The 14,758-nt window shown below is 50.2% G+C and overlaps 1 protein-coding gene across 1 annotated transcript in view; it reads right to left on the bottom strand.

Annotated features, from left to right (window-relative positions):
* SETD2 (SET domain containing 2, histone lysine methyltransferase) overlaps window positions 1-14,758 on the bottom strand; it is a 75,059-nt gene that overhangs the window by 13,660 nt on the left and 46,641 nt on the right. The window contains exons 13-15 of the mRNA XM_063324198.1: window positions 5,426-5,474; window positions 4,940-5,120; window positions 356-1,031 (exon numbers count right to left, since the gene is read on the bottom strand). Of these exons, the coding sequence (XP_063180268.1) occupies window positions 356-1,031; window positions 4,940-5,120; window positions 5,426-5,474 (906 nt within the window). The remainder of the gene's footprint in view (window positions 1-355; window positions 1,032-4,939; window positions 5,121-5,425; window positions 5,475-14,758) is intronic.

Here is a 14,758-nt window from a genome sequence, read left to right as displayed (position 1 = left end):
CGGTCAGTGACAGTGGAAGCTCTTACCCAGAAATACCCCGTCACGAGAATCAACAAAAAACCAACGTTAACTTGTATCAACAGGTTAAAAAAAAATCTCTGCAAGCTGTAAACTCCTGCTTGGCCCCAACGACTCTGATACATGACATTTGTACATGGAAAATAAGCTGCCTAAATGTGCTTTTCTCGGACGGGAAGTTATCTGAGAAGCGCTACTGCAGCTTGATATTAGAGCAAAGTTGGATGCTCTAATTTTAAGAGCACTAGAAAACAGTGAGCAAATAAAGTGTACCGGGCTGGTACCCTTCGTTCTGTGGGGGTTTCACGCCACGCTGTGTCTGAAATGGCAATTTTACCTGTACAATCGGTGGGGTCGTCTGCGAGTAGGGGGACGTCACACCATAAACGGTCTGACAGGTCTGTCCTTGGTAATATATGGCTGGTTGGGACTGGGCGGGCGAGTACTGCTGTTGTACAGCTACAGTCTGCTGGCTGGAATCCCACACCCCGTAGCTCTGGCTCTGCACCGGTCCTGGCGTGGCCACGGGTAGGACGGCCACGTTGGGTTCTTGATGGACCACGGTGTCGCTTTGTGCTACATACTGCGGAGTTGTAACCTCCATCGTCGTTGCTACATGTTGGACTACTGGTACCGGCTGAGGAGTAGTTAGAGTTGGTTCCACCGTGTGCCCAACCAAAGTCTGTGGGTGCTCGTACGCCGCCGGCGAGCACATGGAATCCATGGTGGGCGTGGGCAGCAGCACCTTGCCAGCGTTGGGGTTGCTGGGGTCTACGTAGGCTTGCATGGGGTAGCCAGGCGGGTAGCCGATAAAGCTATGGTGGGGCGTGCCGTAGCCCATGGAGTCGTAGGGCAGGGGGGACGTCATCCCCAGGTTTTGCAGTTGCTGTTGTTGTTTCTGGGCTTCCCGCTGGGCGACCTCCTGCTCAAACAGCTTCCTGCGCTCCTCCGTGGACAGCTTGTTGCGATCCTTAAGCCGGACTTTCTTCTTCGAAGATGCTGGTGTGTCATATCTGGGAGAGAAAGAAAAGGCTTTTTGAGACCTCAGAAACCTACAGGTCCAGGGGTCCAGAAGCAAAAGGACCACCACCAATGGCACGCAGACCTGGGGGAGGGACAAACATCCAACAGCAGCATCAATTCCTAAAAACATTCACCAAGGGACCAACCATGGCAAGTCACAGAGAGAAGAAACGCCCACCGGTCCTGCTCATCCACGAGCAAGGAGTGAGGGCAGAGGATGCGCTAAGCGGTCCAACTGGATTTACCAACTTTGGTTCAATGCTGGAGCTAATGGAGATGCAGCAGAAATAGTCTGGAGGACCTGCTAGGCAGCACCGAGAGACCCGCAGCGGGGAGACAACATCTCCAAGGCCAACAGGGAACCCAAGGAGAGGGCAGAATAAGCAGGGGAACAGGTTGGGTACCCGTGCTGGAGCCCCTCTGCCATGGTTTCCCAATGCAGGACCAATGAATCATAGAATTGTCTAGGTTGGAAGGGACCTAGGTTGGAAGGGATCATCGAGTCCAACCATCAACCTAACACTGACAAAACCCATCACTACCCCACGTCCCTCAGCACCACGTCTGCCTGGCTTTTAAATACCCCCAGGGATGGTGACTCCACCACTTCCCTGGGCAGCCTGGTCCAACGCTTGACAACCCTTTCCGGGAAGAAATTTTTCCTCATATCCATCCTAAACCTCCCCTGGCGCAACTTGAGGCCATTTCCTCTTGTCCTATCGCCTGTTCCTTGGGAGAAGAAGGGTTTTGGAAGCAGCTCTCCAAGCAGAAGGTGCAGCTCGCACCACAGCATCTTCACCCCCGAAGATCAGGGCAGCTCAGCGATGGGGAGAGCACCCCAACTTCCTTGTCTAAGGACCCCCACCGCCATGTCGGAGTTGAAGACACTGCGCGTTTGCAGACATGGCGAACAACAAGGGAATTACAAACAGCACGTTTCTGTTTAGAGTGACGCTATTTACTAGACCACAGATTCAGCTTAAAAAATAATAAAAGTGTGGATGGATTTTTTTTTCATTGTTTTTTTTTTGGTTTTTTGTTTTTTTTGTTTTTTTTTAACAAATAAGAATTTTCATCCCAAGACGCGGAGCAGCTGGAGGGATTTTTCCAAGGAGTTAAAGAAGGCTGGGGGTGGGGGGTGGGGTGGGGGGTGGAAAGCCTAAGGACTTTGATCAGACCTCAACCATGGAAAATTTCAGATCAAAGGTGGATATTTTGAGAAGTTATGAGTGTGGTAAAACAGGGATTACAAGCAAAAATGCTTTGCAGCCCTAATATAATGGATTCTACAAAGCATCCAGTACATTCTCTATATACTCCCTTCATGTTCCTGCGTTCCATTTACATATCAAAAGCACATTGCTACCAACAGATACGCTTAAGATGTTCCCTCGCATTCCCGGAGTAGCTGCAAGGATCCGTTAATGCAAACCTTATTGCCACGAAGAGTTACATTTCAATAATTAAAGTCTTTCCCGGCACTGCCTGGAGAGTTTACACGAGAGGCAGCCGGCGTGAAGGGACGGGCAGGAGAAAACCGAGGGGGTTTAGGGTAGAGCGACGCTCTTGGCGTTTGCTCTGCTCCTCTCTCCGCCTATTTTATTGTTTTGTCTTCTTAAATCCTTCGTATAACAAATCCAAAGGGCAGAGCATCCCCAGAGAAGGAGAAGCACCGCTCAGCCACAAGGACGTGCTGCAGGAGGGAAGAGCCGTTGTCAGGCGACTCCTCACCCAACAAAAGAGTCGGTTCTATTTAAAATGATATAAAAAATTACGCCATTTATCCCGGCCTTCTTCCTAGCTCTCCGCGCACCGCTTCCCCCCCCAGACCTCGGAGACGTTTCCGTCCTCCAAATGGCTAATTAAAGTAGTATAGGTCTACACTGCGGTGTTAGAGATTTACGTTTTACTGTTTTATCCAGATGGGTTTTTAAAGTTTCCCAGCACAGCTCAATACGAGGACAAAAGTTGCCTCGTCTGGCTGACTCACCACCAATTGTTCCCTAATTACTGAGCGGCTTCAGATCCTATTTAAGAGGGGCAACAGAAAACTGTCCTTCTTTAAAGGAAATTCCTTGGTATTCTTACTGCCTGTAGCATCCTCTGCAGCCTCCCTGAAACGCAAGGCTTGTAATATTTTCCTTCTCTTAATTAAGAAGCAGCTTTCGAGGGAGGGAAGCGGGTATCTGGTAACCAGCAGCCGCTGATTCACGCGCTGCCTTGGACCAGCCCTGCCACCACCCTCTTCTGTCGCTCCTCCGGCGCCCACGTAAAATCGGGGAGAACAGCTAATAATGACAAATATTTTCTCTTTCTGCCCGTTCCTTGAGCTGGGCAACTCATCAAGACAAAAGACGTCCACATTTCAGTTGTGCAGCCCTTACTTTTCTCTTCCAAACAGCCGTCCCACCAGACCCGCTGAGCAGAAATGCCTCACGTGGACGGGCACGACTCACACTAGCGCAACACAAATCGGTTGGTTTTATTTTCTATTTTATCTTCAGCATCCGTGCGCACTGGAATTTGCAGCATTTTGTACTTTCACTGGAGCTTACCCACTTCCGTGCCTTGTTTCCCGAGATAACCTATGTTTAAAAATCCTTTTTTTTTTTTTTTTTTTTTTTTTTTCATAAGATAGAATAGAATCATTGAATTGTCTAGGTTGGAAGGGACCTTTGAGATCATGGAGATGTAAGTAAATTTGAAGTCCCTGCTCTCCCTTGGTATCCATCACCTGCGAAACACGCGCAAGGTGGGTGGGAATCCATCGGGCAACGGAGCGCCCACAAAAAAGAAGCACAAAACAAAACCCCCGCGAGGTCTTTAAAACGGAAGAGACGCCTTCTCAGCCGAGGCAGCGTGATGCCGCCGTTCCCAGGGGAAGGCAGAAGACACGCCACCAGCCTGGTGGGGTCATACCTACCTGGACCACATTCCTTGCGCTCAACGGTTTTGGGGGATTTTCACTTGGTCAAGGAGTTTGTTTTGATTTAGAAACCCTGTCTGGCTTGGGTACTGCTCGCACTTGTACAGGCACGGGCTCGCTCGAAGTTTAAGTTTCGAATAATCCCCAAGTGCACTGGGGAGAGGTGGAGGAGAAGAAGGGAAGGGGTTTTTGAAGGACGCAGAAGACCTCTTTGCATGAGGAGGGCTACATCCCTAATTTCTGCGGGAGAGATGGAAATAGCTTCCCTCGTCACCCATCTAATTCCCAAAATGTGCCTGAAGATGAAGGTGTGGGTTATGTGAAGGTGTGGGCTATCCGAGGATGAAGGTGTGGGCTATCTGAGGATGAAGGTGTGGGTTATGTGAAGGTGTGGGCTATCTGAGGATGAAGGTGTGGGTTATGTGAAGGTGTGGGCTATCCGAGGATGAAGGCGTGGGCTATCCGAGGATGAAGGTGTGGGTTATCCGAGGATGAAGGTGTGGGTTATCCAAGGATGAAGGTGTGGGTTATGTGAAGGTGTGGGCTACCCGAGGATGAAGGCATAGGCTATCCGAGGATGAAGGTGTGGGTTATCCAAGGATGAAGGTGTGGGCTATTCGAGGATGAAGATGTGGGTTATGTGAAGATGAAGGCATGGGCTATCTGAAGATGAAGGCGTCGGCTATCTGAAGATGAAGGTGTAGGCTCTCTGAGGATGAAGGTGTACATTATCCGAAGACAAAGGTGCGGGTTATCCAAGAGGAGAGGCCACCTAATGCCATCCAGCTCGTGCATCTCACCACGCCCAGGGGATTCCTCCAAGAGGAAATTTCCTTCCCCATCCCTAGGTGTTTTCAGAGACCACCAGGACCACCTTTCCCAGGGTTTTTACCCAGGTCCACGGCAGATCCGACGCTCCCAGTCCAGCGGTCAGAGCCTCAGCCCTGCCACCCTTGCTGCCAGACCACTTGCCTGTCCTCCGGCCTCTTCGTTCCTCGCTCGTACGCCGAGGACGGAGGGGACAACGAGTCTCTCCGTCTCTTCTTCTCTTTGCTCTGGCTCTGTCTCTCGGGATCCCGCTCTCTGCTCAGGATGGGGTTCTTCGGCGTCGGAGTCTGATCCTTGTGGCCGGCTGCCTCTCTCCCACGGTCAGCTGTTGGGGAAAAAAATGGGTAAAAAGGAGAGAATTTTTATAATTTAGAGTATTTCTAGCTCTCCCCTCCTGCAGTTTCAGTAGCTTCTGTTAGTCAAGAGAGCCTTCATTCAAAGAAGTTGTAGGTTGCCCCATGCATTTCCCATCACCCACCGCTTCGATTATCTTCCCTATTTAAGGGAGCTGTTTTCAAGGAGTAGAAACGTTGAGCTTTGAGGGCAGAACATCTCTTGACATCCCCGACCGGGAAAATTAAGCGGTTTCACAGGAGCAGAGCGAACCATGGGGAAAACCTGAGTACGTACCACTGTTCTCCTTCTCTGCTTGACTCTTCTTGGGGATGCGGTACACCTCCTGCAAAGCAAACCACAAGGAAGGTCAGAATTTCAGGTCCTCGCAAGAAGAACCCCAATATCTAGGGGGCTGCAAGGATCATAACACGGCGCTAATAATTTAACAACTCAATCATCGTTTCAAAATAATCTAAAAAAAAAACCAAAAAAACGCGTCTCGAAACAAAGTTCTGGTTTGGGGCATGTTATTGTGGAGCCTTTTATATATTGCCTCTAATCAGCGTTTCGTGTTTGATGAGTTTAGGTGGCTTTTTGGGCCAAGTGCTCCAGGCAGGATCTAAGCTGGCCATCCCGCCCACGTGCTACGAGCACTTCCACTTCCAGCTCTGCAGGAATACAAAAAAAAAAAAAAAAAAAAAAAAAAAAATCCGATTTTTGCAATTAAACAAGCTACCCTCCAGGTGCAAAACCGTGCAAAACCTCTGGGTGCAGGGGGGGCCGCTTAATACATGGGAAAAGTGAGTTTCTTTGGTAGTTGCAGGTTGCCTGGGACGTGATGCTTCTTCCGGGGACTGTCCCCGTGCCTGATGCTCAGCTGGGTGCTATGGCTTGGTATAAAAAAGAACCCTGGAATGGTTTGGGTGGGAAGGGACCCTAAAGATCATCTAATCCAGTCCAAGCCCCTGCCCTGGGCAGGGACACCTCCCACCACACCACGTTGCTCCAAGCCCCGTCCAACCTGGCCTTGAACCCCTCCAGGGATGGGGCAGCCACAGCTTCTCTGGGCACCCTGGGCCAGGGGCTCACCCCCCTCACAGCCAAGAATTATCCCGTCTGATCCTGAAGTGTAATGAAACCCCCCCGTGTTTACTTTCCATCGTTTATTATTTGCAGTAACGACCTTCTCAGCTGCACCCCCACCGCCGTCCCCCAAGATTTCTGCCCACGCTGGGTCGGTCCCCAAACGCCACCGACTCGTGGCCTCCTGGGCAAAAGCAGGACCTCAGCCCAGGACAACCAGGGGTTGCAGTCACCGCTGAAGAAAAGGTGCTGCTTTGCGACGGGCAAGGACAAGAGATGTTATGGCACTTTTAATTATTTATTGCTTTTCTGAGGCCCCGGCAGCCCTGGCGTGAGGCCTCTTGCTCCGTGCCCCGTTTGCAAGCACAGGCAGCGATGGCACCACAGGGAGAGAGGAGGGAAGAGGAGCCTCAAAGAAAGCAAGTGCAGAAGAGGGTATTTTGCTAACGCAACAGGTAATTCTTTGCAATTTCAAGTTATTTGAGCCAGAAACCATTTCTCATCTATATAAGGACAGCACACAACGTGTCGCTGAACCCCAAAACCCAACACGAGCCGGAATAACTCATCAATACCGTCCCATTAACTTAATAAAATGGGACAGGACGTGGGAATGAAGGTTAAAACTTCCCTTGGGTCCTGGTCTTGCAAATGCTGGGACTGGGATTGCCACCGCTTAGCGCACAATCTTTGTTCAGCGCCACTGGATTACGGAGCAACAGAATCACAGAATGGTAGGGGTGGGAAGGGACCTCTGGAGATCACCCAGTCCAACCCCCTGCCAGAGCAGGGTCACCCACAGCAGGTGGCGCAGGAACGCGTCCAGGCGGGTTTGGGATGTCTCCAGAGATGGAGACTCCCCCACCTCTCTGGGCAGCCTGTGCCAGGGCTCTGCCACCCTCAGGGGAAAGAAGTTCCTCCTCGTGTTGAGGTGGAGCTTCCTATGGTCAAGTTTGTGCCCGTTACCCCTTGTCCTGTCGCTGGGCACCACTGAGAAGAGCCTGGCCCCATCCTCCTGACAACCCCCCTTTCAGTATTTATAAGTGTTGATAAGGTCCCCCCTCAGTCGTCTTTTTTCCAGACTGAAGAGACCCAAATCCTTCAGCCTTTCTTCACAAGAGAGATGTTCCATCCCCTCATCATCTCGGTAGCCCTTTGCTGTCCCCTCTCCAGCAGTTCCCTGTCCTTCTTGAACCCGGGAGCCCAGAACTGGACACAGTGCTCCCGGTGTGGTCTCACCAAGGCAGAGCAGAGGGGGAGGATGACCTCCCTCCACCTGCCGGCCACACTCAATGTCCCCCAGGATGCCATTGGCCTTTGGCCACAGGGGCCCATTGCTGGCTCATGGGCATCCTGTTGTCCCCCAGGACTCCCAGGTCTCTTTCCACCGAGCTGCTCTCCAGCAGGTCACCCCCAACCTGTCCTGGTGCAGGGGGTTATTCCTCCCCAGGTGCAGCACCCGACACTTGCCCCTGCTGAATTTCATAAGGTTCCTCTGGATGTCACGTGAAACAAGTGCCTGTCACTACAGATCACGGAACAGGTTTTACCAGTGTCGCTTTGTTTTCCATCATATTTCTAATTGCCATATTCTGCCACGCAAAGCGTAAATGAAACTATCGCATCAGTGACGCCAACGATCCCACAGCACGGAAAACGTACAGAAACTTTTTACAATGTTAATGACCGTCCAAGTTCTGGTAGCTTGGAGGAAAAAAAAAAAAAAAAAGCTCATTTTCTTTTAATTCTGGCTTGTAGCGAGCCCTTGCTCTGTTCCCTTCCTGAAGGAACACAGTAGTTGACAAGAACAGCCGGTTATTTGAAGCAGAATGCGAGAAACCAGCTGTTTTCTGGCTGAATAGGACCGGTGTGGTCAGGAGAAAGGAAATAAGAGCAAAGAAACCAACTATGAAAAAATCAAAGAGAAAGAAAATCCGGGGCGCGTCCCTGATGGAGGCTGCAGCCCCATCCCCAAAAGAAGGACGATTAATTCATAAAAGATATACTCAGCGCTATATAAAGAAGCTGTTCTGGCGCGGTGTGCCGAGATCCCGGCTTTGCCAGGGCAGGATTTGTGCTTTCCTAGGACCGAAGACGGAGAAAAGCCAAAATCTCAGCAAAGCCACGTCCATGACCATCAAAGCGTCCGAAGGGCGTTAATTCTTCATACTCAACGCGATGGCACACGCACCCATCATATCTTGATGTCTAGGGGCAAAAACACCGGGGATTTTCCCTAGAGGACTAAAATATCCTTTAATTTCGGGCATGGATGAGGCAGAAAGGAGGAAAAGATGCCCAAAACTCTTACTGAGGGGAGAGACAGTGGCTTCTAGTTGGGCATTTAGAGCTTCCCTGCGCTCAGAAACGCGAAGCTTTAGCACGACTCTCAACCTTAGAAAAAGATCGTTTTCTAAATAAAAAATCGCACTCGATTTTTTTTTTAATTTTATTTTTAAAAGCTGGTTGGAAATTAATTAAGCGCCGGCTGCGCCGGGGGCTGCCCGGCTGCACCAGATCGCATGGGCCCACCTCCAGCACCGCATTTAACGAGAGGGCCCAGGTTTGAAAGTCCCATTTTTATTGTTTTAGGGGAAAAAAAAAAAAACAACAAAAACAAAACCAACCCCAACACGTGCCCCCTGGGCTAAGAAAATATATTTTCCCTTGGTGAAAGAAATGAAAGTCTAAGAAACCCTGTCGTGGTCTGTTCACGAGACAAAACCACTTCAAAAGTGCTGCTGAAGGTTAAAAATGACGGTTTTTTGGGTCAGGATTTGTGGGGTTTTTGTAACACCTGGTTTGCGTTTCCACAGAGCCCGAAAACACAACGTGCAGCGTGAAGTGTCTGCAAATACATACGCCGCGATGAGAGGCATTAAGGGTCTGTAAATATTCCCCTTTTAAATCGTTCTTATTTATTTACACACGTTCCCTATGGATGAAAAGACCCCCAAAATCCAGCGCGTTTTTAACTAAAAGCAAAGAAACAAGGCTGCAGCTCACTGTTTGGGGTGGGGAGGGATGCGGAAGGAGCCAGCTGGGATAATAAAGCCTATATAACGCTAATTACTTGCCATCCAGCAGCAGGGATGACTTTTCCTTGTACTGTCTCATGCAGGAAGGAGAGGACCATGAGGGCAGCTTCTGCAGACCCAAAAGCACCCACCAGAGATGGGTTTTCTCTATTTATTTCTCTATTTTCCCTGCTTCGCTCCCCCAAAAAAGCTCGTTCTCTGACACAGCGTGGAGCAGAACATTCAAAAATTCACCCCACGCTTGGCCCCAGCGTTGTCTCCATCAGCAGGAGAGAACGTGTGATGAGGAGCCACCAAGCCACAAGATTATGGTTGAACCAGCCAGGACAGCTCAAGGACAACGCAGGAGGCAAGAGCTAAGCTAGACCAGCCTCCCCAGCTCCTAAAAAGATTCGTCCCATTAAATAGCAGGACATGCAATGGGAAACTACTGGGGAAAAAAAAGGGTCAATGGGAACAGGAGGAGGACAAGGGCCACCCTGAGTAAGAAGACTTGGCAAACATGGCACTGCCCGCTCCTGCCACATGTTGCTTTAGGTTCACCATGACATTGGTGAACCTGAAGCTAAGAAATACAGCGATTTCAACTCAACGGAGCTAATTAAGTCTAAGCTTCGAGCTCAAAGATGGTTGAACATCCAAGGGGCAAGAAAACATCTGCTCTCCCTGGGTAGGAGAAAGCATCTTCCTCTGAAAGACACGGCTGTGACCACAGGGCCAGGAGGCACCGGAGAGGGAAGACGGGTGAACCCATGGCAAGATTCATCCCATCAAGTTGGATTGCCCTAACAAAGGTCCAGACGGCTCAAAAGACAAGATAATTAGGAAGCGGGGAGCGAGGTAGGTCTTGCTGGAGAGCAGCTACAGATCTACCCAACAGGCTGCAGAGCCGCCAGCGTGGGTCTGGTGAAGAGGGAGGCAGCCGAGTCTTTGAAGCAGCAACAAACGGAGGAATATGTCAAAATTGCTCCATGAAAACCAGATGGTGGTCAAAACCAGACGCGAGCCAGGGGGAAACTCCGAAGAAAAGCCTATTTTATTTTTGGAAACGGAAGCTGCTGGCTCTGAGCGTGCATAACTGCTAAATCAATGCGACCGCCGCTAACGGAGTCCAAATGGCTCTCTACCTTCCAGAACCATTTTTAATGAGTTGCACAGAAAATTAAATACAGAAAGAAAAGTGATACAAGTCTGTTACAAACAAAGGAGAAGAAAAAAAAAAAAAAAAAACAACTCAGGGTTTAGGCGGTCCAGCTGCAGACACAAACCATCCTTGGCTTGGGAGAGGCGAGAGAGCTGCAGAGCGGTCTCAAGACTCAAAGAACGCAGAAAGGAAGACTGTGCCTGACGAACTCTCTCCAGAAATCCATCCCTTAGCTGGCAATTATTTCTGATTTAATGGGCCTAAACTGGAGAAGCCCAATGGACACCAGCGATGGGTGGAGGGAAAGAGCAGCACGACCAGGTCTCGTGTTCGTGCCGACACAAGCACAGCGGGCAAAGCGGCAATCGCTCTTCTACGCCGACCTGCGCCAACTCCGCTGCCCACCGGTGCTTCAAAACCTCTGTCACTCAATTGGGGACCTGGCCCATTTCTCCCGGGGCTGAGGGGATGAATCCCATGCCTGGAGGTAGAGCTGGAAAGCCACCTGCAGCCCTCTGAAGCTCACGGTGCTCGGCAGGGTTTACGTACTCCAAGCCAAGATGACCTACAGGCCGTGTTGTCTCACCTAACTCTGCTCCAGAGTACGCCAAACTTATATTGTTGATTTGTTGAAGAAACACCACGCAACCAAATCCGTCCCCTAACAGGTTGGCTACCCGATGCTCCACCAGCCAGGGCTGGATCTCCTCTTCCTTGCCTTCCTCCCTTCTGCGATGCTCCTTTCCTCTCTTCCCTCTGCAGCTCCCCATCCCCTGAAGCTCCAGCACAATGCCAAGGGACGGAGGAGAGCAAGAGAAAGGACTAACGCCACGACATCCCTGCCTGAAGGCCAAAAAAAAAAAAAAAACCACCGCAAACAACAGCCTGGCCGCTCACCAGTGCCTATTGTTTTCACAAACTATTTCTTGCTCTAAGTTATAACAAATTATAAGCCTCCTAATGAAAGCATGCGATGTGCGTGCTGGAGCAAGAGCCAGTCGCTCCAGGATGGCTTGTCTGGGAACGGGACAGGCAGGAGCAGCTTCACAGGGCTGTCCTATCAAGACGTATCGGACATGACTTGGAAAGACCATCTCAGGGGAAGGCGAAAGCTCCGTCTGCCTGGGTCACCAGCTCTGCTATCCCCGTTCAGGCTGATAATTAAGCTCACGGAATGGGTGTTTTCATGGCAAAAGAGAAAGTCCACCTTGGCCAAAGTTGGGGTAACACCTCAGCCTTGAACTCCAAGTCACTGATAAATACTTCTGAGGCCAGAAGCGTCCAACTAAAACCTTGTAAACCCAAGACATCTGGCTCTTTCAAAAGGTTTTTCTTAAAAAAAAAAAAAAAAAAAAGATCCTGTCCAACTCATAAAAGCAAGAGCCTCAGCTACAACTCCCACCTGCCCCCTTCCGCGAAGGTGAGAGCATCATCTGCCCACTCAGGGGGTGGAGGAAGATGCCAAAAGCTTAGTCCAACCTGCAGCAGAGCCTCCCAAACCATGCTAGCACGGTGGAACGTTCTGCACGAGCCAGCGCTGCCGTGCCGATTGTGTTCACGTGGCATTAGTCAGTCGGCAGAGCACGCAGGTTCGCTATGGGAGAGATTTTAGATGTGTAATGGGTCATCACAAGAAGCCTAAACTTAGGTAGTGGAGTTGTAGGACCTCAAGGCCCTGCCTTGGGGTAAACAGCGAGGGAACCCCAACAGCCAAGACCACCCTGAAACACCAACGCTATTAAAGCACATGCTACGCTCGAAGCCAAACGCGCTCTCCTGTCCCTCAGCCTCAGCTACTGAAACATAAGCCATCAAAAGGACGTTGAGAAAAGCTTGCAATGCTTGGCGGTGCTGCTCCTACCGCTTGTTCCGGAGATGCCAAGAGGGCAGAGCACCAGGATTGTTGGCCATCACGCCGCGTGTCGCCTCCATCACGGGCTTGGCTGTATGGATCAGTCCACGGAGCCTTACCTGAGCGCAATCCTCCAGCTGGAGCAGGCTGAGGCGCTTGGAAGAACCATGTTGAACCACCACCTACACCCTTGCTGGGTGTCCACCAACCAGCCTTTGCCACCTGGAGTGAGTTTTCAGCATGGGGAAAGGTATGCAGCGCTTCCTTCGAGAATGGGAACAGCGTGCACGAGGCCCAGGCTGAAAACTTACCCCGCCGGGGAATGTGAGTGTGTGTTGTGATGGGTGTGTAGCAGTGGCCAACACTCCTCGTGGCTTAAAGAATCGGAGTGTACGAGCCCTGTAAGCCGAGGACTTACAAGTCCTGTGTATAGAGGTATAGAAAAAGATAGCTCACTTAATCCTTTCATGCCAGGAGTTGGGATTTTCCCGGAGCGACATCCATTGCCGGCAATGGACGCACCAAAATAACGTCGGCATCAATGAGTTAACCACCTCTGTCCTCTTTTCACCTATTATATTGCTCATGCATCATCCAGCTTCCCAACCATCTTCCCGTTTCTTCACCGTATGCACGCTATGTCCTCTCCCTTCTTCAGCACGGAGTTGAAAATGGAGTTGAGAAAAGGAGACACATGGTCAGCTCCTTGCTGCCCTGAGAAGCTAGATGGAAATGGTTGAAATTACAAGGGGGTCATCAGCAAGACTGGAGAGGACATCGCTTAAGTTACGAGGTTTCAGACCCTCCCGCCCCACCCCATCCAATGCCACTTATTGCAGATGTTCCACTACTCAAAACCAGCTTTTAAAAAGCTTGGACGTGCTGGAAAAGGCACCTGGCTCTCTTGCCACCGAGGTCAACGGGTTTTCCAAGGTGACCATCCATCCCCCTTCCATCTAAAGCAGGGCCCGGCCAGCTTAGTCTTTCCTTTTAGACATCGGCCACCTGTGGGCTGGGCTACGGTGGCGTCTGAACAGGTGAGAGTTGGACAGAAGCAGTTAACTCTTAGCGCCATGATAAAGTCCAGGACAGAACGAATCCCCGGGTCACAGTTGCCCCACGAACGTTTTCCAGGAGAGAAAGGGGTTTTCACAGCCCCATGGCGTGATTCTGCTTTTTTTTTTTGGGGGGGGGGGGGTTTGATTTGCTGGGATTACTACAAAGCTAAGGCATCCCTACAACCAGAAACATACACCGCAACAGGCTATTAGCATCCTCGCAAAGACAGGAGGTTAATTAATTAAGTACACTCTAACACAGAGAGGACGTGAATCCACATCTCAAAGAGCAGCAGCGACGGGTCGTGACTCTACAGCCTGACCACGGGCTTCAGAAAGGTCTCTAGATACTCAAGGCTGAGCTCCTCCAACCTCAAAAGCAACCACAAGCCTTGGTGATAAACCGACACTGTCAGATCAAATTTGGTCTGAAACCAACGTTCGGGAGAAGGTCGCTCGTTTTGCGAAACTTCCTACTTTTCATGAGCGTTTTCCAACATTTTTTCCTGGGCTGTTTCAAGTTTAAACCCCGCAGCGCGCGATCCTGGAAGCGAACAAATCTGGTTGCAAACAGAAAACGGAGCCTGGGGGAGCCCAAAGCAAGTCCAGCTCCAAAGAAGCGCAGGACTAAGACCTGCCGTAGCCTTCAGCCCGAACGATCCCAGGTATCAGCAACGGATGGAAAAGGACTTTGTTTCAATTCAACCCTCAATTCAACCTGACAGTGTCGCTCCCATAAAGAACATCGCCAGGCCCGCACAAATTTCAAGAGTCTGCAAATTAACACCTAGTAAACGATGTATCGCAGATCCACCTGGTGAAGAGGGGACAGGGCGGGGAAAGGAAACGCAAGCTAACTTCTCTACAGAACCATATTTTAGCTGTTTGTACAGTAAATTTTCGCCTCTTCTCCCGCTAGGATTTACGGCACAAATGATTATGCTCAAATTCAACCAGTTCGAGACTATCTGACGCTTCCGAAAAATTCAGAGATGAAGGTAAGATTTCTCTTAAGACTTACACAATCTCTAGATACGTTTTATAAATGTTAATGTTTGTTGCTACGGCTGATAAACGGTGGTGCAGGCAAAGGTTCACGGACTCAAAGCTTGCAGTGGCCTCCTCCATCTGTACGTGTCACCGCGGTATGCGCAACACTCATTATTTTTATCAGCCTCTTCTAAATCATTACTCGTTATCAGATTCAATGGGCAAATCAACTTTTTAGCTCTATGACGCATCGTAAAATATAAATTTCCTTAAAGACTACTTCCAATAATTAAAACCGGGCAGACACTTGGTTAAGAGAAGGGCAGAAGACCCTCCACAACCTCCTCCATGAAGGCCACACCACGCCAGACGCACGGCAGCGCCTTCGATTCCTTTGCTGGATCCTCAGCAAATGCTGATTTTACACTTATTAAAGTGTAAAAGCAACTTGAAGGCCTCCAC

The sequence above is a fragment of the Chroicocephalus ridibundus genome, chromosome 2 (genome assembly GCF_963924245.1).
Source record: "Chroicocephalus ridibundus chromosome 2, bChrRid1.1, whole genome shotgun sequence".
NCBI classification, from domain to species: domain Eukaryota; kingdom Metazoa; phylum Chordata; class Aves; order Charadriiformes; family Laridae; genus Chroicocephalus; species Chroicocephalus ridibundus.
The sequence above is the reverse complement of the archived record's forward strand: the minus strand, read 5'-3'. Positions and strand labels throughout refer to the sequence as shown.